At 43.4% G+C, this 25,392-nt stretch overlaps 3 protein-coding genes across 3 annotated transcripts; 1 reads left to right on the forward strand and 2 right to left on the reverse strand.

The window, feature by feature from the left end:
* Window positions 1–445: 445 nt before the first annotated feature.
* Window positions 446–9,855, reverse strand: LOC139530189 (formin-binding protein 4-like). The gene is made up of 17 exons (XM_071326362.1): window positions 9,676–9,855; window positions 9,019–9,102; window positions 8,072–8,193; window positions 7,430–7,610; window positions 7,132–7,282; window positions 6,884–6,983; window positions 6,436–6,762; window positions 5,520–5,712; window positions 5,206–5,315; window positions 4,970–5,074; window positions 4,394–4,527; window positions 3,263–3,426; window positions 2,640–2,911; window positions 2,233–2,359; window positions 1,810–2,000; window positions 1,460–1,617; window positions 446–978 (listed from the first exon to the last, which is right to left on the reverse strand). The coding sequence occupies exons 1-17, from the start codon at window positions 9,782–9,784 to the stop codon at window positions 885–887; spliced, it is 2,622 nt and encodes an 873-aa protein (XP_071182463.1). The 5' UTR covers window positions 9,785–9,855; the 3' UTR covers window positions 446–884.
* A 2,221-nt stretch (window positions 9,856–12,076) lies between these two features.
* Window positions 12,077–15,802, forward strand: LOC139530192 (myb/SANT-like DNA-binding domain-containing protein 4). Its single transcript, XM_071326364.1, has 11 exons — window positions 12,077–12,445; window positions 12,747–12,817; window positions 12,905–13,081; window positions 13,172–13,233; window positions 13,316–13,402; window positions 13,490–13,531; window positions 13,600–13,773; window positions 13,853–13,888; window positions 13,987–14,541; window positions 14,822–14,933; window positions 15,028–15,802. Exons 1-8 carry the CDS (start codon window positions 12,288–12,290, stop codon window positions 13,886–13,888), a joined length of 807 nt encoding a protein of 268 aa, XP_071182465.1. The 5' UTR covers window positions 12,077–12,287; the 3' UTR covers window positions 13,987–14,541; window positions 14,822–14,933; window positions 15,028–15,802.
* A 772-nt stretch (window positions 15,803–16,574) lies between these two features.
* On the reverse strand, window positions 16,575–22,356 carry LOC139530191 (leucine-rich repeat-containing protein 10-like). Its single transcript, XM_071326363.1, has one exon. The coding sequence runs from the start codon at window positions 21,929–21,931 to the stop codon at window positions 21,077–21,079; it is 855 nt and encodes a 284-aa protein (XP_071182464.1). The 5' UTR covers window positions 21,932–22,356; the 3' UTR covers window positions 16,575–21,076.
* Between the last annotated feature and the right edge of the window lie 3,036 nt (window positions 22,357–25,392).

Below are 25,392 nucleotides of genomic sequence, written 5' to 3' on the forward strand. Positions count from 1 at the left end.
ACTATACTTGATTTTCAGCACAAATTGAAAATACATTTATGCAAATAGTATGATAAATCAATTGGCACATATATGTATTATTGGCGTGTCATCATGCATGTCAACTCTGGACAAAGGGAAAAGACAAGACAAAAATAGTGGGCTGGGAAATGGGTTGCTTGGTCATTTCACCTACTGGCTCCACTTCAAATTTTTGCAGAGAAAAGGTCTGCAATGAAGCGGTTTCCACTATTGGACCATGTGAAAACGCACTTGTATACGCCGTTTAAAGATCCTGCCTTTAGTCAGACAAGAAAAATCTGACAGGATATGTTGAGGGTATACCATGAATAAACAAAAAGTAGTGTCAGTCACTACAGTCTTCTGCCCTGCCTTGATACTTCAGAGTAACAGCAGAGGGCGATACAGCAACATTAAAAACTGAATATGGACCAGAGTTATTAGGAAGGTGTTATTGATCATAGTTTATGAAAATGGGCAAGGACATGGGTGAGGTCAAAACAACATAACTACATATAAAGAGTTGATCTCCACTATAAACAAAGGTTTAGAAACTCCAGCATTCCCAAACATTTCACAGAAAACAGCATTTATGCTTTAAAACAGGTCAAGCAGAGAGGGAGGCTTGGTAGGGAGTCGCCAAGGTAACATGTAAAAACAATAGTGGGTATTACAGCGAGAGAAAAAAAAAAAAAGAACATTCAAACCCATCCAATGTATTCATCCAAGATATGAGGGGCTTTTCCAACCGTTTCAAAATGACAGTGAAAGCGTAAAAAGTGCACATTGTCCACCGATTCATATCAGTAAGGGTTTAGGGGATGATGGCGTGTGCACACACACACACACACATATATGTGGAGGCGGGGAGAGGAGTGTGCGTGTTACGTGCTCTTCATCATCTTCCTCTTCTTCAACAGCCTCTCTCGCCAGTCATCGGGTAAAGCCTCGAAGTTTGCGTTCTTTCCAGCTTTTCCCCTGCAACCCAAAAGATGAAGGTAGTAAGAAAGATTATTTTCACAAAAAAACATATTAGAAGTTGTTCAAATATACAAAAAGTATGTTTGACTTCCTCTACCGCACCGGCTATGAAAAGCCAACTGACATTTACTCCTGAGATGCTGACCTGTTGCACCCTCTACAACCACTGTGATTATTATTTGACCCTGCTGGTCATCTAGGAACGTTTGAACATCTTGGCCATGTACTGTAATCTCCACCCGGCACAGCCAGAAGAGCCCTCAGAGCCTGGTTCCTCTAGGTTTCTTCCTAGGGAGTTTTTCCTAGCCACCGTGCTTCTACATCTGCATTGCTTGCTGTTTGGGGTTTTAAGCTGGGTTTCTGTATAACACTTTGTGACATCATCTGATGTAAAAAGGGTTTTATTAATAAGATTGATAGAAGTTGTCCTCGTCAGAAATATTGCTTGCAATCACAGTAGTTCAGGGGAACCACTTACGTGAGTAGCTGCTGCTGTTTCCACTCCTCGATGCCCCTCTTGTTGAGCTGGTCCCTGTCCTCGTCACTGGAACTAGACTTCTCCTCCTCGTCCAGTTCCTTCTGGATGCTCTGCCACTTCTTCACCAGGGACGGCATCTTCGTCTTGCTCTTCTTCGACTGGACACAGCAACCAGGGATGTGGGGAAGGGGGACAATCATTTAAGAGCGTCACTGTGGTTCGATACAACTAGGAGAAAGCTTTCAATTTAAATAGTTATTACATCGAATTAGACGGTGCAAATCTTGTACCATCCTTTTTCCTTATCAATGCATAGAACAGATGCCATTGTATAAGTCAAAGACGCCCACCTTATCCTTCTTCAGTTTCTTGGTCTTGTCCGTGGGCAGTGTTTTAAGCCCTGTGGGGTCCAGGGTAGAGGGGGGCTGAGTGGGGGGTAGCGGGGGGCGAGGTGGGAGAGGTGGGGCCGCAGGTTCAGAAGGCAGTGGAGGTGCAGCTACCGCAGACACTCCCCAGTAGGCAGCGCCTGACATCACAGGGGCTGAGGACACAGAAAGGAACACACAAAAAAACTTTATGGTTTGCAATTAAACAGCTAAACACCTATACAGAGATACACTAGGGCCCTACATGTCCCATATGAAAAATCATTCAATCCCAGTAATTCAGTACAGGTCTGTGAAAGTTATCATCAGAGTCCTGCTACTTTAAAGAATCATGTTATCATGAAAAACCAGCAGGCACACCGACTCGATGATATCATAGCTTTTTACCTGCCGTGGCGGTGGTCTGTGTATAGAGGATGGCGCTGCTGCCGATTGTTACTGCCTTGGTCAGCTGACCTGCTCCTGAAGCTTTGCGTTTCTGACCCTTACCCAGGGAAGCTGTAGACTCCACAACCTAAGTGAAGACAAAAAAAAAGAAGCTTACAGTAAAAGCTTATGCTAATGTCCAACAAAATGCTTGCTATGCACGTCTCCCATCAACAAAAAAAAAATGGTTTGCAATCACAGTAATTCAGTGCAGGTCTGTGAAAGTTATCATTGAGAGAGTCATGTTAACATAAAAACCAGCAGGCACTGCTGGACAAGGCTGTCATCTAGAAAGTGTGCTTGGTTAGTATATTCACAAGCCTACTGAGATGAGACTTGAGGTCTGGATGTGTAGAACGGTCCCATACCTTCATGCCGCCGACACCCAGGGGGAGGGGAGGCTCTGTTCCTGGTGCTGGAGGCTCACAGTCATCATCCTCCATCTCTACCTCCTCTATCTCACCATCATCCTCCAGGGGAGGAGGAGGGGGCGGGGGAGGCGACTCCGGGGGTGGAGGGGGAGGCAGGGGGATGTCGGACGGGGGAGGGGGCTGGTCAGGGGGAAGTGGGGGCTGAGGCATAGTCCAACAGGAGGGAAGGCTAGGCTGAGGGGGGACGACGGGTGAGAAGACTGAAGCTCCTGCAATGATAGACAATGTATAAAATGTACCCATTTTCTTTGTCAGAGGGGAGAAGTGAGTAAGGTTCACCAAATACTGACTATTTAGTAACATATGACCGTGGCAGGTTCCATAGCGCAAGACCTGCTAGTTAGTTACTAAGCCTTATGCATGTCTGTCTCCCTTCAGGAAAATAGTTTGCAATCACAGTCCTTCAGTACAGGTCTGCGAAAGTTCTCATCGAGTCATGCAACTACCCAACTAGCGTGGTTTCAAGGCCAAGCGATAAATCTGGACCTAAAGATAGAGGCTGTCACTCAGGACAAAATAAGGGGATTTTAAAAGAATGGTGAGGGGTCTTGAGAACTGACCTGCAACTGCGAGCCCACCAGCGGGTACGGGCGGGGGTTTGGGTTCCCCCTGTATGGACAACGTGGTTTCTGGTCCTTCCTCCTCCTCCTCCTCTTCCTCAGCTGGGAAGTCCCACTGGGAGGCATTGGTGCGGTCATTGGTATAGAAATACCTCCTGTGCTCTCTAGGAGGGAGAACAGAGATACAAGGCAGAGTCTCAACAGCTGGCCTTATAACTAGCTGAGTCGCAGTATACCCTGAGGGGGGGGGGGGGGGGGAATGTTGGGCTGGACAGCCAGGTTAGCCATCCAGGAGAAGAGCCAGATTGGATCATGATGGGGGACATTGATGGTGAACCCACCTTAACTTTCTTAAAACCAAATCGACAAACCAAAACCTATCAGCTCGGGTCCTGCAAAGTTGATCGTCAAAGCAGTGTTCAGAATAATGGTCCACATAATGGTTGTCATGACAACATACAGCCCCCCAAACAGAGATAGATGCAAAAGAGACAGCAGTCATCAATTCAACAACCTTTTTTTTTTTTTTTATATATACATCAGAACTATATACATTCAGTCAATCAAGGAATAAAAAGTAAAAACAGGAAACATATGAAATAGAGTTGGTCTGACCTGCTGGGTCCTCGTCAACGCTCCGTCTTCGCTTTAACTGATGTTGTTTTTGACACTCCTCGTTTCCGGGGCTTCAATCTGTCACTCATTTCGCCCAGCAATGCATTCTGGGGGTTGTAGTCCTGTAAAGTGCACACAACCTCCTTCCTAGCTACCGTACCCCCGTTCCACTGACTGGACCCCCCCAAACAGTCTACAGAGGCCCCCCCAAAGACAAGAGCCAGAGTCTGGGCTATGGGTGGACAGGACAGGGGTCCCATCTCCGCATCGGGTGGTATAGTGTTAGGGGATCAAGCTGGCCTGTATGGCTGCTCCCATATCACCACTGACAGTGCCAGCATTGCATCACAGAAACCTTGAGGGTCTGTCTCTGTTTCATTTTATCCACTGGGACTGGTTAAGATTTCCCTCATATCAGGTTACACAGATGGCGACCCCAGCTCTGAGGGGGTCGTGGTCACACTGGGTTTGGGGAGGTGGGGGTGTTTAGAGATGTTAAAGGTAAGGAGCGCGTACCTGTCCCAGTGGCAGGACCAGCCTTTAGGGGCGGCGTTAAGTTCGTAATGTTTTATGTGCTCGGCGGCTTCCTGCAGCCTACGGCGGAGATAGATCCCGTTCAGAGCCCCCTCCCGCCAGTCAGCGATCCGCGTCTGAGGGAGAGAAGCATGGGGAGGGGAGAACAATGACGGTTAGGCATGTACATTTCTTTTCTAAAATGATGTTATAAAATTAATTTAAAAAAATAAACATCACCCATCAGAATGATCAATTGCAGTCATTCAGTACAGATTGTTATGTAAATAGGCGCTATTTCTATTTACAGTATATTCTTGTTTTTTTATTACCATTTGTATTATTTTATTTGACTTAGTCCTGCATGTTGGTGCTCAAAGGTTGTACCCTGCAATCACACCTGCAAATGTGACTAGTAAACACAATCTGAAAGGTCTGTGAAAGTTCTCACCATTGAGAGTCATGCATCTAGCTAACTAGTGTGGTTTCTAGGCCAAGATAATCTAATCTGGACCTAAAGATATAGGCTTTCACTGTGACTGGAGGTAAGCTATAATAAACAGGTCATGGTCATCTCACCTCAGTTTGTAACAGAAGCAGCTGGAAGTTAGAGATGGTTTTCTTGTTGATCCCTAAGAACTCCATCTTGCTGGTTAAGGTGTTGGCAAGTTCTCCGATCTGAAACTGATCATTCAAAAGACAACAAAAATTAAAAAATGTTATCCACCAGTTATTTTATCACTCCGGGTTTTTCCTGCTCAGGCTCTACTACTGAGAGTTAAATCGGTGTGGGAGTAGTTAAAAAGGTTCCGTACCTTGAGCTCCGGAGTTTCCACCTCCTCTTTTGGTGGCACGTTGGTTAACGTATTGTCCCCGGTCTCCATCTCCTGCTCTTCCCCGGCCTTCTCTGGGACTTTGGAATGTGCTGCAAGACACACAAGAGAACTAGTATTAAGATGACGCCTACACATTTGTAATAGAGTTGGTCTATGCAGCATATCAGATCAGAAGACCTAGAGAAGTGTTTACATTTTAGGATGAACCACATCAGAAAAATCTAATGATATAAACTGCCAAGAATTTGTGTATCCGGACCAGATCGCACTCCAACTGTTCTCCAGACACTCACTTGTGTCGGGGTCTTCCCGTGTATCTGAGCCCCTGCTATTTGAGTCGGGGCTGGCTGCTCTAAGGAAGGCCGTCTTCCACTTGGCCTTCTTCAGGAGCAGGCTACAGGGCTCAGGGGCCTCCTGACTTGCCTCAGAACAGGGGCTGGAGCCCCCCACACTGCCGTCACCCTCCTCCAATGCCCGTAACTCAGCCTAGGAGGCAGAATAACAAAAAGAGAACAAATGTTCATGTTCGAGTCATTGTGAACAATAACTCCCAAAGGTACACTTAATTCTGCAAGTATTTAATTGTGTCAACATTCTGGTCTGTGACCTTTTCAAAAGAATCACAACATACATAGTGCACAAAACATTTAGGACAAATTCATTATATTGAGTTGAACCCCCTTTTGCCCTCAGAACAGCCTCAATTCGTCAGGGCATGGACACTACAAGGTGTCGAAAGCGTTCCACAGAGATGCTAGACATGTTGATTCCAATGCTTCCCACATGTGTCAAATTGGCTGGATGTCCTTTGGGAGGTAAACCATTCTTGATACACACGGGACACTGAGTGTGAAAAACCCAGCAGCGTTGCAGTTCTTGACACAAACCGTTGCACCTGGCACCTACTACATACCCCGTTCAAAGGCACTTAAAACATGCGTCTTGCCCATTCACCCTCTAAATGGAACACATACACAATCGATGTCTCAAGTCTTAAAATCATTTAACCTGTCCCCTCCACCTACATTAAACTAAGTAGATTTAACAGGTGGCATCATAGCTTTCACTTGGATTAATCTGGTCAGTCTATGTCATGGAAAGAGCAGGTGTCCTTAATGTTTTGTACACTCAGTGTATAAACTCAATTGAAAGAGATGTCAATTTCAACATCCCTGGTTTAATAAAGGATGAATAAAAACTTAAGCTGACCTTTTTCCTCTCCAGAGCCAGCTCCAGCTCCATGGTGTCCTCTTCCGTCTCCTCTTCCTCAGAGTTTTCCACAGACTGGTTCCTGCTGCGCTGGTCTCTCAGGGGGTGCGTGGGGGTGTCTGGCTCATTCAGGGGAGGAGCGGGGGACCCTGGCAAGCTATCCTCCAGACTGTTTCCCTTCTCCTCCAGCCCTCCTACAAGCCTCTTTCTCCACTTCTCCTCCGCTTCTTTCACCTCTGCGGGGATGAGGGGACCGAGGAGGGAGGCGGCCACACCATGACGCTCCTCTTCTTCACTGGTCAGGGCAACCACGCTCTCCATCACCTCCTGTCAGAGGATAGACACTCAGAGTTATAGACACACATACACACCAATGAATGGATAGTTGAGTACTTAGTTTGGATTAAAACTAAATCATTGAGCGCACAAAAATACTCAAATAACTCGCCTTCTTTTTTGTCTTCGACGTCGGAGCACTGACGGCAGTGGAGTGTTGTTCAACATGGTAAACTGCACTCTGTGTAGCTCCGTTGCCATTGACTGTTGAGCTACAGGGGATGAAATAGAAAACAGGTGAAATCTTCAACTCCAAGTAGAAAATACACATTTCAGAGTCATGCTGTAAAATACAAAACCACTCGTGTATGACTAACATGTGTATATTATTATGTAGTACCATCCATTTTTACACTTCACCTGTCTGCGTACTGCTGCAGGCCTTGCACCTGGTGTGCCAGGTAGTAAGGCAGCTGCCAAGCCACCTCATTGGTTTGAGTGTTCCAGTAGTAGTAACAACCTGTGTTGTCATCCCACACCTCCTGCCAGTCACCCATCTCCAATCCTCCAACTGGTGGACAGGAAACACAAATAAGGAAGGAACTCCAGTTCTTCAAAAACACACACTTGACATGTCACAATCCCAAACAATGGCTAGGCTAACTGCTACTTCTCAGGTAAGTTTATGCAATTCATGAAATACAAAAATAACGGTCACCTCCAGCTAGTGAAGTATGGGTATCATACTGGAAGTCCGCCCCAGTGCTCTCCGGCTCTGTCCCAGCCTCAGAGGCATGTTGCTGGGCTTTGGGTTCTGGACGTGGTGGGGTGGGGGCTGGGGCCGACAGATCCCCTGTGGGCTCCTCTGAGCCCGGCTGTGTGGTGATGGCATCAATTTCCTATTGGTGGTGGGGGGGGGGGGCAGTGATAAAATTAGGTTGTCGAAGGACACCACCTGTCTAAAGACATGAACAAAGCAGAGAAATACAGGCCTACACGAGACAATCGCAGGTGTATAGCATTCTAAGACAACTAGGAAAAGAGCCCTGATGTCACCATAATATTGTAGAAAAAGAAAGATGTATTTGAATTTTTTAAGTTCCAATACGGTTATAAAATGTACGACATAAAACAATGGGTTGAAAGTTAAGGATGTCAAGGCCATAAGTTATATTTTCTTCAGTGAGAAGCTATTTCAATGCTGTGATGTGCAGAGAAGGATTTACATTACCAATGTCAGTGACACAGCTTAAAGGAAACATAAACAGTTCATCACATCACTGACTGACTCTGAGGTAGGAACACAGCCGACCGAGAAAACACTAGGAAACAAACAGAAAAACAGCATTTTTATACTGACGGCCATGAAGTTGGCGAGTATGTCTGCAGACTGGTTGTGTTGGGTCCTGATGGTGGAAGGCGGCGAGTCTGTATCCTCTTCTTCATCACTGTCCTCATAGGCCCCCAGGAGGGACAGACCCTCTGGGAAGAAACACAAACTGGTCAGGTAATGTACTGTTCGTAGGCACCTATGCTTGTGTGTGTGATTAGTAACCTGAGACCTGAAGACATCTTGTGTTACCCCCCCAGATAATGCATAGGCTTGAGCTCAGCTAGCCAAGTACACCTCAACGATACCATATCCGCAGAGTTGAGTGCAGATGAGATTTGAGTGAACTTTTGACTCACAGTGCAGTCAATACTTTAAAAAATGTTCATTCTTACAACCTTATCGTGTACATATGTTTGTCCTCTGTTGCGTGTCTTTGTTTACTGAAATCCAGAACTTTTAATAAAATGGTAATAAAATAAAACCACTGACTGTTTCCTCAGATTCAATCGGAACATGCACATTCACACTCAGTTGCCATTAGAGCAAGAGCGACAATGAAACAGTCAGTGGTTATATTTGATTAACGTTTAGTTAAAAAGTATGGATTTTAGCTAACAAAGAATAGCCATGCAACAGATGACAAACATAGGTACACGGTAAGGGTGTAAGAATATTTTTGAAATTGACTGCACAGCGACTCGAGTCAGAGGTTCACTCCAAAAACACTTGCTCTCAACTCCATGGACATGGTATAGTGGAGTTGAGATATAGCTACTTGGCTAGAGCTCAGCAGGATGACCGTCTTATGGCAGGATGACCGTCTTATGGCAGGATGACCGTCTTATGGCAGGATGACCGTCTTATGGCAGGATGACCGTCTTATGGCAGGATGACCCAGGTTTGAACCCAGTCGTTCACACAAGCTTGCAAACAAACGGGTACATTAACGAAGTTACACACAAGTTATATCTTACCTGTGGCCTTAACTGCTGGGATCCTCATTTCTGTTGTTACTTCTCTCAGAAGACTGTATCCATCACCGTTACCTTCGTGTTCGTCTGCAGAACAGGCATCAATGCAATTGTCAAAGTAGCTGGATTATGTAGCTATATATGTGGTCTGGATTGACCAGAGGCCTCAATAGAGTGAGTCTATTAATTCGTAATCAACAGTAAGCAAACGTTACCCTTGATATGCCTAGCTAGTTCGCTGGTGTATGCATCGAGGCGTTTGTTCACGAAATACACAGGCCGCGCGCCACTACAAATCGTTATTTGACCAATATGCTAACATGCTAGCTGGCTAGGCTAACTAGCTAACACTATTTAGAAACCGAAAAACACCAACATAAATAAATAGCATTGGTATACTTTGTTTCGAAAAGAGCAACCAGTTATTTAAATATAGTAACCAAGTCAAGCAATGCATATATTTCCGGAATATCGGTAACTAACGTAGCCAGCTACATTTTGAACAACTAGCTAGGCTACGTCACCGGTGAGGCCAATTAGTTAACATTAGGCTAGCTAGGTAGTTTCTCTTCAGTGTTGATCAGTAGAAAAATGGGCCCGATTTTGAACGAATCATCCACCAACCATAAACTAAAACATAAAATATGATGGTGTTTTTACCTTCGGAACCTAAAGCGTCTTCTCTTCCACCGCCTGTCCCGCTTCGAGGTGGGGAAAGTTGCAGTATTGTTTTGCGTCCTCCTGTTCCTGTGCGAGTTTTCTTTCCCATCGCTGGTCTGTGTAGCGCCAATGCACTATCCCATGGAGCCAAGGTGTTGCTGCTTGTATCGTTGGAAAAAAAGAAGAATCTATCCATATCCGGTGTCAAAGGGAGGGGAGGATTTATAAAAAATCGTATATGTTTTTGTATCTTGCATAATATCACAGTTGCAATGCTGTTTTATAAGACAATTTGTGTATTTCTTATATTTCTACTGCATGTGTATTGGGAACATCATGTTGAACGAGGGACCATCATAAGGAAGTCCTGTAGGCATTGTCTCTAGTACACAGTAGTATATTTTATCAATTGAATTTGTAAATATTTGATTGCATTAAAGTAGTAGATTCACCATGAAGTACATTCATATGTTTGCAACATTTCAGTTTATTTGGAAAGCCTGTCAAGATAAAAATCATCATCTACAGCATGATTTGTTTAGGCTACATTTGTTTTTCTTGTTTAAACCTACTACTCACTCTCAGGCAGGGTTGGGTAGATTACTTTCTAAATGTAGGCCTAATCTATTACAGTTACTACCCAGATAGCACATTTGGTTCCTTGGAAGTTGTGGGAAGGTACGCTTTTGGTTTCCCATTGGTTCTTGGAACAAAGCCATACATTTATTGATCTGTAAAACATTAACTCAAATCAAATGTATCTATAAAGCCCTTCTTACATCAGCTGATGTCACAAAGTGCTATACAGAAACCCAGCCTAAAACCCCAAACAGCAAGCAGTGCAGGTGTAGAAGCACGGTGGCTAGGAAAAACTCCCTAGAAAGGCCAGAACCTAGGAAGAAACCTAGAGAGGAACCAGGCTCTGAGGGGCGGCCAGTCCTCTTCTGGCTGTGCCAGGTGGAGATTATAACAGAACATGGCCAAGAAGTTCAAATGTTCATAGATGACCAGCATGGTCAAATAATAATAATCACAGTGGTTGTCGAGGGTGCAACAGGTCAGCACCTCAGGAGTAAATGTCAGTTGGGTTTTCATAGCCGATCATTCAGAGTATCTCTACCGCTCCTGCTGTCTCTAGAGAGTTGAAAACAGCAGGTCTGGGACAGGTAGCACATCCGGTGAACAGGTCAGGGTTCCATTGCCGCAGGCAGAACAGTTGAAACTGGAGCAGCAGCACGGCCAGGTGGACTGGGGACAGCAAGGAGTCATCAGGCCAGGTCGTCCTGAGGCATGGTCCAGCACTGTAGATGCGCGAGACAACTTTACCAGCATCATAGCTGATCGAAGAATCGTTGGGACATATGAAATACGAATGATGGTGTAATCAATGTGTAATAGCTACGTTAAAAAAATATGAACGCGTTAAATTATGTGACGTGCCGTCATATTCAGGTCCTGATTGGTCAACAAGCTTATTTGACATGTCAAACAGTGTTATTTGACGTGTATTTTTTTTGACACGCAAAGGCCCAAACGGCGTTCCATAATTTTTTTGCCTGGGCAAATTGGGATACAGAAACTCCAAATCTATAGCCCACGCTAATAAGTCAAACATCCCAGTAAGCGAAATGATGTTGATTCCAGACGTTGACATCACGTGCATTCCAGGTGCTGAATTGAATGTTAGAAGATGTCTTTTTCACCTATGGAAAAAATGTAAAGTTGTTTTGTAGGGTTTTGGATAAATGCAGAGAATAAGGTCTGTGGTAAACACAGGCTTAGGAGATCTTATATATTTTTGTTCTAATCTTCATCAGCTAATGTCACTTGTGAATTTTGAAGAATTGATGTTATAAAAAAGCACATAAAGGCTTCATAATTCATGATTGTCATGTTAACTGACTGCTATTATCTCATAGAACAAAACGGATACGATCTCCTAAGCCTGTGTTAACCTCAGGTAGACCCACTGTACTTTTATATTCGTATGAGAAGGTTAATCGTTCATTTTTGATAAACTAATGTTACTTGAAGACATTCTGTTAGCAACTCTGTGCTTTTGTCTTGAAGCTAAAATGTAATGTGTAGCCTACAGACCAGAAAATAAACCCAACTGTGTCTGCACATGCGTGGGAATTTTTGCATTATTGAATAGTGTAATGTGTTTTAGAAGAAAGGTTTCTGTCATTGTTGAATAATTGTGTTTATTGGCTATAGTGGGTACTGTGTAACGGTCTTCTTCATCTTCCTCCTCCTCGGACGAGGAGGAGCATGGATTGAACCAAAATGCAGCGTTGTAGTTCGACATATTATTTATTTACAACAAACAGACGAAGACGAAAAACTCATGAATAAAATACAAAACAACAAACGAAGTAGACAGACCGGGGGCCTGTTGCACAAAAGTAGAATTAAGACATCCGGGATAAATGACTCAGCTGAGCTCAATGAAGCCAAAACATGTGCGTCCAGGCTTAATTGGTTGCACAAAGACCAAGCCAGGATGAGCAGACACGGATTCATTAAGCCAGGTGAAACCAATCCTGGATAGGTGCGCGCTCACGGCTCACTCAAATAGACCCCGCCACAGATCACAGATTAACTGATTTACCATGGCAACTAGAGCCGCGTACTTTTCCCCGTCGGAAGCACAAATCCTCATGGAGGCATACGAGGAGGTAAAAGATATAATTAAGAAGAAAGGCAACACCGCCACAGTGATAAAGCAAAGAGAAAAAGCGTGGCAAAGTATTGCAGACCGCCTGAATGCGTAAGTAGTGCACAATTACACACTCACCGCTCCGCTGAAACATCACAATTACAATTCAAATATTTAATTCACATCTCCAAAAATGCAGTTGTACTGTAATTATGAAACGGTTACATTTTTAATTGAAATGCACTGCAGATATGAGTGAAATTGTGTAAAGTAACTCCATCACACTGTATAAAGCTATGATACATTTTTTGATATTTTTACTGAAAACAAGACAAAAATACCAAGTAATTTTTTGCAGTGTGACTCCATTAAATGTGTGTGTGTGTGTGTGTGTGTGTGTGTGTGTGTGTAGATTAAACATGAACGGGCCAAAACGGACATGGCAGCAGGTCAAAATCAAATACAAGAACATTCTGCAGAATGGTATGGTCCCTGACTAATATTTAACAAAGCACAAGCATATATTGTACCCAGAAGGTGCCTGCTCACACATTGTCTGTACTGTTTTAGCAGTGAAAAAGAATACCCACAGACAAGGCACGGGTGGTGGGTCACCAAAGGCTGACCTTACCCCAGCAGAGGACATGGCCTTGGAGCTAAATAAAGGCAGGCCCGTCTTAGAGGGGATCCCTGGGGGGAAAGAGACGAGCATAGGTTCCTCCCAAGATGCCACCCGCTTCATTCAAGGTATGTCCTTCCATCTCTACATGGGATACAACCACATTCATATTGAATCAATTTGGACTGTCTGACTTTGGTTTACCTATTGCCTTGCAGTGTCTGGCAGCACTGTGTTCCTGTTAGAGCCACCAGCACAAGCACCAGACGATGCTGATCCAGTGAGTACTCCATCAAAGGCATACTGTAGGCCTGGCATGTCTTGTCTACTAGCTTCAATATGAATCCGATTAAATGTGATAGGGTGAAGGCCCCAGTGCAGCAGCAACAGCACATGATGGAGACGATGATGAGGAGGAGACCATCTCTCTGGATTCCAGAAGGCATGAGGTATCATGTTAAGACTGTGAAAGTACTATTTACTCTACAATGGTGAGGAGTCCTCATCAAAATCAAAAAATCTAATTTCTTTTACAGGACCCAGATGCTATACAGTGGGAAAACCAGCCTGGCAACATAGTGCGTATTAATAAAAGGACACCACATCCTGCCAAATTCCAGCTGCGCTAATTGTATTGTGTTCACAGAGCTCACAAGCTATCAGAAAGTTGTATGGCAACCACCTCCGGCGCCAAATAGAACTGGCAGACATAGACATTCAGTACAAGAAGAAAAAGATGGAAAATCTTGCACTGGAGTCCGAAATAAAAAAGAGGACAATTAGGAAACTGGACCTTGAAATAAAAAAACTTGAGAGGGAGGTGAGATATGCCTTCAATGTACACTGTATGCTAACTGTAACACAAATGTATTAATCATTATTTTTCTTTCCTCCCCCAGCTCCAAGAAGATGACACAGCTCAAAATAAAAATTAGGTATATTCTCGTAAAGTCAAGTGAGCCATGACATATGAGCTCTTATTGTGAGCACACAGGACGGTGGCATCTTTCTAAGGTTTCTTTTATTTTCCCAGCAATCAGTACAACCAAGTCATCGTTATAAGGCATCGCCCTCTTTTGCCCACCCCCCCAGCACCAGGTGTGGCCACTAGCCTATATGAAGGCCCAAAATTGTGTGTTCCTTTCTGCTCTGACAATGGCATGCCCATTCGTGCGAGATGTGGTGGATGAAGAAGCACTTGTGCTGAGGAGAGCCTTCAGGCGAGAAAGGGTCTTCAGGGACCGGTTGGACCCACTGGCCTTCCCTGATGACCATCTATATGAAAGATACAGGTTTTCTGCAGATGGCATCAGGTATCTATGCAGACTACTGGGTCCCAGGATTAAGCACCGCACTGCACGGAGCCATGCACTGAGTGTGGAGCAAATGGTTTGTGTGGCCTTGCGCTTTTTTGCTAGTGGAGCCTTCCTGTACTCAGTGGGGGATGCAGAACAGCTGAACAAGGCCACAATTTGCCGCACAATAAGGAGTGTGTGTCTGGCTATCAAAGCATTAGCAGATGTCTTCATCTCCTTCCCTGGCCACAGAAGACTCTGTGACATCAAAGAGGAGTTCTATAGGATTGCAGGTAAGAGGATCTACAAATTACAGGACAACTGTTAACACATAGTAGGATACTCATTACTTTGTGTGACAGGTTTCCCCAATGTCATTGGTGCAGTGGACTGCACACACATAAGGATAAAAGCCCCTCAGGTGCCCATGAGGCCGATTTTGTGAATAGGAAATCCTTTCACAGCATTAATGTTCAGGTGAACATAACTTTTTGATATTGTCCATTGACGAACACTCTGCATTGCCAGTGATGTGCATTGATTGGTGTAATATTCCTCATCTTATGATTTCAGATGGTCTGCAATGCTGACTGTGTGATCAGCAATGTTGTGGCAAAATGGCCTGGCTCAGTCCATGACTCCAGAATCTTTCGGGCCTCTGAAATCTATCAGTGCCTATCACAAGGTAAGCCACACAACCCCTATTTATAACCATCATGGCTGTGTCAAGAATATCACTGTGTTTATGAGGTAGTAATGATGAGATTTTGTGTTGACAGGTGAATTCTCTGGTGTGTTGCTGGGAGACAGGGGGTATGGCTGCCAGCCTTTTCTCCTGACACCTTTCACAGACCCCCAGGAAGCACAGCAGGCCTACAACCATGCCCATGCCAGGACCAGGGCCAGAGTTGAAATGACCTTTGGCCTCCTGAAGGCACGCTTTCACTGCCTTCACAAATTAAGGGTCAGCCCTGTTAGGGCATGTGATATTACTGTGGCTTGTGCTGTCCTCCACAATGTGGCCTGCCTGAGGAAGGAGAGGGCCCCCAGAGTGCCACCAGCCATGGACTGGGACAATCCGGCAATCTTCCCTGATGACGACAGTGGTCGGCTGCTGAGGGACCAATATGTGTTGAATTATTTTAGTTAGTATGTGTGCTTTCAATTTTGGTTAAATATGTCCTGCGGTGGCAGAGGAATTTGGTTTTTTTTGGGTTCGTTTTTTGACGAATTTGGCCTCTTATGATGTTTGTGCGGTATACTGTGTGTAATACAAGGCTGCAGGGAGGCTACTGCATCCATTCATTTGTCTGTTCAGTTGATGTGTATGGATTTGTCCTGCATTTATTTTAGTGTGCAGACATGCAGGGTGTGTTATATACAGACCTTTGAATGTGTATGTATCATTTTGTATAATATGCTTGGATTCTGTGCTTTCCATCTTGTAGAGTCACTGTGACTTCAGTTTCGAAAGGAGCTGATGGTTTACCTGCTTTGTTTTGTCCTTATTCAATAAAGGAACATAATGTTACACATTGTGTTTTTATATTCATATGGAATGTGTATTTGTTTATATGACAGAGTACTAGGGCCACACTGAAGAAAAAGGATAAAGTCATAAATTTATGAGGCTGGTTCTTTCTGCAGAAAAGCTACATATTGTTTTTATAGTTTTGATACTTATGACAATGTGATACTTAATATTCTGGCACATCAGCATGTCTTTGTTTATGAAACCATACTGAAGTACAATTTCACGAAATGCCCCACATCTGTCATTTTAACAACTGTCCTCCTTTAAAACAACTGGTTACAATATTATGACTTGTGTTTTTTTCCCCTCTGTGGCCCTAATATTCTATCATTTTATATATAGCCTTATAGTCTATGGGAAACTGTAAATTATCTAATGATAGCAACATCATCTAAAAATAATTTTTTATCCAAAATCATTGAAATTAATGATCACAAACGTTTAAATAATAACAGTGGGTCTAGTTATATGTGATAACAATGTATAGTGAGCAGTGAAATAACTATTGGTTTCCATTTGTGGTGACTGCTGACTGACATTAGGGATGAGATTAAATAGATCCTGGAATTTAGCCTGGTCTGGAGCAGGCTAGCTCCACAGAATAAATCTCCATGGTAATTTATACCATAACATATCCTCCTGCCCCCTATCCATCTTTAGTGCAACCGGATTACGGATCAATTGAGCCAGGATCACCAAGATATCCTGGCTTAATCCCTTATCCTAGTTTTGTGCAACAGGCCCCTGGACTACGAACTTACATGAAACGAAGAACGAACAAGTACTGACTACAAACAAACAAACGAACGAACGAACGAACGAACGAACGAACGAACGAACGAACGAACGAACGAACGAACGAACGAACGAACGAACGATACAGTCCCGTATGGTGCAACAAACACAGACACAGGAGACAACCACCTACAACACCCAATGTGAAAACACCTACCTTAATACGATTCTCAATCAGAGGAGATGAAAACCACCTGCCTCTAATTGAGAACCATATCAGGTACCCAAAACCAACATAGAAACACAAAACATAGACTGCCCACCCAAACTCACGTCCTGACCAACTAACACATACAAAAACTAACAGAAAACAGGTCAGGAACGTGACATACTGTGACCAAGAATGTTGCATTGCCAGCCACAACGAAAGGTAAGGCAAGGATGTAATGTGAATTGAAAAGTAGAAATCTCCCACTGGGAACACACTGGTTGAATCAACGTTGTTTCCATGTAATTTCAACAAAATTACTTTGAACCAAAGTGGAATAGATGTTGAATTGACATCTGTGCACAGTGGGCTCTTTCACCACAGCTTCTCAGAATCTCATGTCATATCTCGTAGTTGGAATATGGCCTTAGTGGGGACATTACTCAAAATGTTCAAGCTGATAAAACTCCAAATCTGGACCGCCTACAGGGTCACAGTGACTCTATTGGTTTGAGTAACGACTACAAAATCACTTTAAGTAACTGTACTGAGATATATTAAGTGCAAGAGGTTTCCTCCAATGTTTTGATTAACGACAACACATTGTGGTTTATAGTGTTCTCTCAGGTAGCACAATATTTCACCTGTGTGTCATTTCTTTAGCTAGTCTCATACAGCTGTGTTTTTATTATAGGTAAGAAGCTCCTGTGATAATATTAAAAACCCATTAAACACCTTTAAATCAAATCTACGGCCCTATCTGTCATATAACCTAAATTATGCATAATTCTGGATGAAAGATGTAGCTTGACTTTAACCATATAGCAAAGATGTTAATCACCTCACCGATATAAGGCTTGGCAGGTTGAGACACTATTTCATATTCTCGAGGAATTTGGAAAAGGAAGTAGGTCTATGTAAATTCTGATTCAACACTGCCTCTGTAAGAGCCTATGACGACAATATCTGTATACAATCCTTTCATGAAAATAATATCTACACAGCAAATTGACCAGTGTTACCAAGTGTTGATTTTTCAGTGTAACATTTCTAGTGTTGATTCAGGAGTTAATTTAACTTTCTAAGGGTGAATTTAACACTCATTGGTGTAAAAGAACCCCCGGTGGTAGTGTTAATAAAAAGTGTTGAATATGAGAGTGTGATTGTGTCAGTTTTACTCTGTGGAGAGTAAAACATTCCCATCAAAACCATGCCCATCATTATAATATTTTCATGCTTACTCTACTGCAGTTAGATTTTCCCACAATTGTTTTTAATATCTGTGTATTTGCATGTACGTTGATTGATTCATCTTATGCTACATAAAGATAAATAACATTTTTTTAAAAATCGAAATTAATCCATCCACCTGACAGGTGTGGCATATCAAGAAGCTGATTAAACAGCATGATCTTTACAGAGGTGTACCTTGTGCTGGGGAGAAAAAAAGTCTACTCTAAAATGTGCAGTTTTGTCACACAACACAATGCCCCAGATCTTTCAAGTTTTGCACAGTTGCAATTGGCATGCTGACTGCAGTAATGTCCACCAGAGCTGTTGCCAGAGAATTGAATGTTGATTTCTCAATGTTGTTTTAGAGAACTTGGCAGTATGTCGAACCGGCTTCACAACCACAGACCATGTATGACCACGCCAGCCCATGATCTCCACATCTGGCTTTGTCACCTGCGGGATCATCTGAGACCAGCCACCTGGACAGCTGATGAAACAGTGGGTTTGAACAACAGAATCATTTCTTCACAAACTGTCAGAAACTGTCTCAGGGAAGCTCATCCGCATGCTCGTTGTAGTCACCAGAGTCTTGACCTGACTGCAGTTCGGCATCTTAACTGACTTCAGGGGGCAAATGATCACTTTCGATGGCCACTGACACACTGGAGCAGTGTGCTCTTCAGGGATGATTCCTGGTTTCAACTGTACCAGGCAGATGGCAGACAGCAGGTATGGCGTCCTGTGGGTGTGCGGTTTGCTGATGTCAATGTTGTGAACACAGTGCCCCATGGTGCAGTGGGGTTATGGTATGGGCAGGCTTAAGCTACAGACAATGAACACAATTGCATTTTGTCGATGGCAATTTGAATGCACAGGGATACCGTAACAAGATCCTGAGGCCCATTATCGTGCCATTCATCCGCCGCCATCACCTCATGTTTCAGCATGATAATGCACGGCCCCATGTCGCAAGGATCTGCACACAATTCCTGGAAGCTGAAAATGTCCCAGTTCTTCTATGGCCTGCATAGTCACCAGACATGTCACTCATTGAGCATGTTTGGGATGCTGTGGATCGACGTGTACGACAGCGTGTTCCAGTTCCCACCAATATCCAGCAACTTTGCACAGCCATTAAAGAGGTGTGGGACAATATTCCAGCCTGATCAACTCTATGCGAAGGAGATGTGTCGCACTGCATGAGGAAAATGGTAGTCACACCAGATACTGACTGGTTTTCTGATCCATGCCCCTACCTTTTTTTACAGTATCTGTGACCAACAGATGCATATCTGTATACCCAGTCATGTGAAATCCATAGATTAGGGCCTAATTCACTGATTTCAATTGACGGATTTCCTTATATGAACTGTAACTCAGTAAAATCTTTGAAATTGTTGCATGTTGCGTCTATATTTTTGTTCAATGTAGATTTATTGCACCCGTTGTTCCAGTTTAAATGGTTTAGGTAGTCTCTTTTATCAATGTTCCTAACCCTGATAATCATTATTAACGCAGGATGCGGGTGAATAATAAAAAAAAATAGTTGGCTGTCCTAACTCTGGCTGGATTCCAATAGAAATTACACATAATTTAGCAAACCAGCATAATATGACATGCAGGCCTGATGTGGCCAGTAAACCAGGAGGTTCCTAACACCTCTGTGTTAGGGTAAAACTTGTCCGTCAAAGTAAGGTCTTTATAATATATGTAATGTTTTGTCATAATGTCACGCCCTGGCCTTAGTTATCTTTGTTTTCTGTAATATTTTGGTTAGGTCAGGGTGTGACAGGGGGGATGTGTGTGTTTATTTGTCTCGTCTTGGGTGGTTGTATGGTATAGGGGGGTTTAGTAGAGTGTATGGGTTTGTGTTGAGTGTAGGTATCTAGGTATGTCTATGGTTGCCTGAATGGTTCTCAATCAGAGACAGCTGTCATTCATTGTCTCTGATTGGGAGCCATATTTAAGGCAGCAATAGGCATTAGGTTAATGTGGGTAATTGTCTATGTGTAGTGTTTAGTGTCAGCACTATTTGTTTGAATAGCTTCACGTTTTTTGTTCGTCTTCTAAATAAAAAGAAGATGTCTTTCTATCACGCTGCGCCTTGGTCCACTCTGCCTCATTACGACGATCGTGACACATAAACAGTTTAATTTTAATGATAACATTTGCCTACAGTAGGAACCCACTTGAAGTCCACAGGACTGAAAAGGAATTAATTTAACAACGATGTCTCTGTCACTAACTAATACAGTCATGGGCGTTAAGGATACAATTCACTCGAAAAGGCAAGGCACACTGGGAAATTATATTTGATGTGTGGTTTATTGGGACGTGGCTTTCAATTAGGTATTTTTGGCTACCTGTGAGTGGAAGCATTGTACTAGTTTAAGTAGTCTATAGTTATGTTAATAAACATTTGAGCATGTCTGCTTCCAGTTCTGACGTTTTTATAAACTCTTACGTAAGAGCATGTTACAATAAAGACTTGAAACATTATTGTAATGTCCTTAACCCAACTGTGTGACCTTGTCAAGAGATACTGACCTCTTGGTGCAATGGGTAAAAATACTATATAAGGTGTTATTGCACAACACTGAAAGTTTTAATTCCTTAACACTGACAAAGTGTAATAGTGTCAGCACTAAGCACAGTGTTCATTTAACACTCAAAAGTATGGACCTGTGTAGCCATGGCCAGTGTTAAATTTAACACAGTCAGTATTGATTTAACACAGGAGAATTTAATGAATAGGGACACCTGGTAGAATTTCTTCATGTCTCCAGAAATGATTTAAATTGGATAATCACCTGTTAAATTAACTAAAAACTAGCCACAATTTCATTCAAATCTGCAGACAGTTATGTAATAGAGAACTTCATGTGAGATTTCTCCTGGTGCTTTTCATGAGGTCCATGTTTCATCATGATGGAAAACCAATTGTAATAGCTTATTATTTGTCATCTGTTTTTAGGTCCATATTATTGGCTTTACCATATTTGGAAGCCAACACCATCAGGCCTGTCTGCTTGTGTAACATGCTGAGACAAATGGCCGCTCTCCAGTAAGTGCTCCACTTGACTGGCATCCTGTTCTCCAGCCTATCCACGGCTGAAGGTCAGATTCTTCCACAACGCTTTTCAAGTAGTGAGTCCAATTCTCCCTCTGAGGCAAGCTCCTTCACCTCAGTCAGCGTCTCACACACGTTCGACCCATCCTCACCATCCTCTTCATCATCTGAGCTGTCCGCCCAGCGTCCAACCCTCCTGACCCCCTCCCCGACCACAGGTGCGTTCATAGAGGGGTTGTGGTCGTAGATTACCAGTTTTAACCCCTGCAAGTGGGAGAGACCGGGAAAACGGCAGATGTTGTTGCGGTCCACATCAATCACGGTCAGAAAGTGCATGGCAAGCAACACTGGCGGGAACTCAAACAGCTGGTTCCCGGCTAGCCAGATACTCCTCAGCTCCTTCAGCCCACTGAGCTCCATGGGCAATTTGCTTATCTGGTTGTACCCCAGATGGAGGGTCTTGAGGTTGGGGAGGTCGCAGACCACACTAGGGAACTCAATGAAGCGGTTTGTCTCCAACCAAAGGGTATTAAGTTCTTTCAACTCACCCAGCTCCCGGGGGAGGCTCCAGAGCTTGTTGTTGCCCAGATACAGGATGTTAAGCTGGGGTAGCTGACACACCGCCGCAGGCAGCTCTTCAAAACAGTTAAAGTCTAAAGCTAGGAGCTGCAGCTTCCTCAGGTCCTGCAGGTCTGCAGGTAGGGTGTTCAGGTTGTTGCCACTCAGGTAGAGCTTGACCAGCTCATTGAACAGGCAGGCAGCCACAGGAAGCCGACGCAGCTGGAAATTGCTCAGGTCTAGTGTCCGATCAAGAGGCATCTCCTTTAGGTCGCCCACCAGGAAATGCTGGCAGCGCTCGGAGGGGATGAAGGCCACAGCGCCACGCATGACGTTTCCCATCATGAACACCCTGTCCTCAACCTGATGCTGCCCCTCACTCACCTCTGATTTCGCCGCAGAGGTGAGGGAGAAGTGAGGGGCTCATGGAAGAAAGTCCAGGAAAGTCCATTCCTTCTCTTTCATGATTACTTAGCAATATAAGCTGTCAAGTCTGTTGATATTTTATAGAAAATAACAAGAATAAAACATGAAATATGACTATATGACTGAATAACTTACGACTTGATTGAAACCCCGAAAGGCAATTCCAATGTCAAGCTACCGGTCCATGCATCAGCCAATTCTGTTGTGACCCCCACAAAACTGGAGATTATACTTGACGGTCTCTCAAAAAACACAGACTTCCAAATTATGTTTGCCAGCGTTCCCCCAAATAGTGGTATGCCATTGTTGCTGTTGTTGCTGATATTCCCATACCCTTGCACAGACCTCTGTTGGCTCTCTCTCTGTCTGTCTATGGTTCTGAGCTTTGCCTCTCAAGCAAAAGCAAATGACGAGCTGCTCACTCCTCCCCATTTGTGCTTAATGACTTTTCCCGTCTTCATAACGGGAGAGAGCGGGGGGTGGGCTATGGTCTACAGAACAGAATGTAGTCAGTTGATAAGTGTAAGAGGTGTTAAGAAAGCATGGGAGGTCATCTACATTCCGTCCGTCTACAAACCCTCACACAGCCTGTGATTCATGCCTTTAACATCGCCACACAAGTGGCCATTCGTCCTTCACTATGATGTGCAGAATTTGTGACTGTTAGCAGAGGCTGCCTGTCATGTTTCTGAGCCATGGCACAGTGTTGCAGGCAGCCATGTGAAAGAGCCAGAGAGTGTTTTGGTCAAACTGGAAAACCAGTAAATCATCGGGTGGTTTGAAATGTTTGCTGTAGGGAGTGGAAAATGAAGTAACAGCCTCCCAAAAAAAGTAAAGCAGCGTATGAGGGGGATGTAAATGCCAGAGTGGTCTGGGCTTCGTCAACCCCAGGTTAGGGAGTCCTGTCTGCTTCGTTCATATTGACTTGGTGTGAGCTGTGAGTGTGTGAGGTCTCACACCAGCATGGTCTAGCTGGTTATGCTGGCAAACCAACCTTCATTGTGTTTTTCGCTGGCAGACCAGCCTTTGTTGTATTTTGCAGGTGACCAGCCATTGATGTGTTTTTGCTGGTGACCAGCCTTCGTTGTGTTTTTGCTGGTGACTAGCCTTCGCTGTGTTTTGGACATTGGTGACCAGCATAAGCTAAAGGAAAGCCAGCATCAAGTCACATTATACTGGCTTGCAAAGTGATGTTTAATTTCTTTTGGAATCCAGGCAGACTGGATTCCCACAATCAGCATTCAAAATGACTGCTAGGGTTAGATAAAGATAAATATATGAGACTAGCTAAACAATCTAAACTAGATCAACCATTTCAATAACAGGTGCAATATATCCAACTAACAGATTGAATTTGTTTAGAAAAAGGTAAATTATTTATCTTTGTGTAGCACAAGATAAAATAATCAATCAATCTACATGCCAAAACAGATATTGAAACAAACAATTCAAAAAATCTAACTGCAATAGAGCATGCTGAGAAATATGATAATGATGGATGTGGTTTCGCAGACCAGCAAAGTGTGCATTACTTGGGAGTCAACATCACTTGGGATTTAAACTCACAACCTCTCGGTTGTCAGCAACCTGAAATTCCTGCTGCGCCACAGGATCTGTGAGTACGATAATGAACCCCCTAGAGTCGATGCCCGCGCCCGCACAGAAATCTAATTAGCATAATAAAAACATCCTGATCAATATACGTCTGTTTAAGCTGGAGATATCAGTTTATTTGAATGGGCTGTGTCTCAATGTACCACATCAGCAGACATCAGCTTTCCGCAACTGCGGTTGAAGGTGGCAGAGCTACAGCTGGTTATTATCAGAATAGGAGTCATCCCAAAAATCGGTCTTCTCACGAAAACATCTGTAGCATCCAAACCGTTTGGACTACACACTGATATGACCCCACCGAAAGGTGAGACGCTCACAAACACGTACATGCCGGATTTGCTCTACGATACCCACAAGCATCACAAGACTCATACGAAGGTAGCCCGGTACCAGTTTAAAAAATGTATGGGAGTATAAATGAAAGTAAAATATAAGATATATATATATTTTTTTTTCTCCCATATTTAACCTCTACTTCCATATATACTCCCATACATTTTTTACACATATAATGTATATATATACACTACCGTTCAAAAGTTTGCGGTCACTTACAAATGTCCTTGTTTTTGAAAGAAAGGCACATTTTTTGTCCATCACAATAACATCAAATTGATCAGAAATACAGTGTAGACATTGTTAATGTTGTAAATGACTATTGTAGCTGGAAACGGTTGATTTTGAATGGAATATTTACATAGGGGTACAGAGAGAGGCCCATTATCAGCAACCATCACTCCTGTGTTCCAATGGCGCATTGCATTAGCTAATCCAAGTTTATCCTTTTAAAAGGCTAATTGATCATTAGAAAACCCTTTTGCAATTATGTTAGCACAGCTGAAAACTGTTGTGCTAATTAAAGAAGCAATAAAACTGTCCTTCTTTAGACTAGTTGAGTATCTGGAGCATCAGCATTTGTGGGTTCGTTTACAGGCTCAAAATGGCCAGAAACAAATAACTTTCTTCTGAAACTCATCAGTCTACTCTTGTTCTGAGAAATGGAGGCTATTCCATGCTAGAAATTGCCAAGAAACTGACGATCTCGTACAACGCTGTGTACTACTCCCTTCACAGAACAGGGCAAACTGTCTTTAACCAGAATAGAAAGAGGAGTGGGAGTACACAACTGAGCAAGAGGACAAGTACATTAGAGTGTCTAGTTTGAGAAACAGAAGCCTCACAAGTCCTCAACTGGCAGCTTCATTAAATAGTACCCGCAAAACACCAGTCTCAACGTCAACAGTGAAGAGGCGACTCTGGGATGCTGGCCTTCTAGGCAAAGTTGCAAAGAAGAAGCCATATCTCAGACTAGCCAATAAAATGAAAATATTAAGATGGGCAAAAGAACACAGACACTGGACAGAGGAAGATTGGGAAAAAAGTGCTATGGACAGACAAACCTAAGTTTGAGGTGTTAAGATCACAAAGAAGAACATTCATGTGAAGCAGAAAAAAATTAAAAGATGCTGGAGGAGTGCTTGACGCCATCTGTCAAGCATGGTGGAGGCAATGTGATGGTCTGGGGGTGCTTTGGTGGTGGTAAAGTGGGAGATTTGTACAGGGTAAAAGGCATCTTGAAGAAGGAAGGCTATCAATCCATTTTGCAACGTCGGGACCAGCATAAGCTAAAGGAAAGCCAGCATCAAGTCACATTATACTGGCTTGCAAAGTGATGTTTAATTTATTTTGGAATCCAGGCAGACTGGATCAATATACGTCTGTTTAAGCTGGAGATATCAGTTTATTTGAATGGGCTGTGTCTCAAT

Source organism: Salvelinus alpinus, chromosome 9, assembly GCF_045679555.1.
Source record: "Salvelinus alpinus chromosome 9, SLU_Salpinus.1, whole genome shotgun sequence".
In the NCBI taxonomy this organism is placed as follows: Eukaryota; Metazoa; Chordata; class Actinopteri; order Salmoniformes; family Salmonidae; genus Salvelinus; species Salvelinus alpinus.

What these genes read in the sequence shown, in the direction of transcription:
- LOC139530192 (XM_071326364.1), top strand. Translation starts at nt 12,288, where the DNA reads ATGGCAACTAGAGCCGCGTACTTTTCCCCGTCGGAAGCACAAATCCTC. An exon ending in TGGATTCCAGAAGGCATGAG is followed by an intron (nt 13,403 to 13,489) that starts GTATCATGTTAA and finishes TTTCTTTTACAG; the next exon opens with GACCCAGATGCTATACAGTG. An exon ending in AAAACCAGCCTGGCAACATA is followed by an intron (nt 13,532 to 13,599) that starts GTGCGTATTAAT and finishes TTGTGTTCACAG; the next exon opens with AGCTCACAAGCTATCAGAAA.
- LOC139530189 (XM_071326362.1), bottom strand. Translation starts at nt 9,784, where the DNA reads ATGGGAAAGAAAACTCGCACAGGAACAGGAGGACGCAAAACAATACTG. An exon ending in AGACGCTTTAGGTTCCGAAG is followed by an intron (nt 9,103 to 9,675) that starts GTAAAAACACCA and finishes CCTGTTCTGCAG; the next exon opens with ACGAACACGAAGGTAACGGT. An exon ending in TGGTGGGCTCGCAGTTGCAG is followed by an intron (nt 2,912 to 3,262) that starts GTCAGTTCTCAA and finishes CTATCATTGCAG; the next exon opens with GAGCTTCAGTCTTCTCACCC.
- LOC139530191 (XM_071326363.1), bottom strand. Translation starts at nt 21,931, where the DNA reads ATGATGGGAAACGTCATGCGTGGCGCTGTGGCCTTCATCCCCTCCGAG.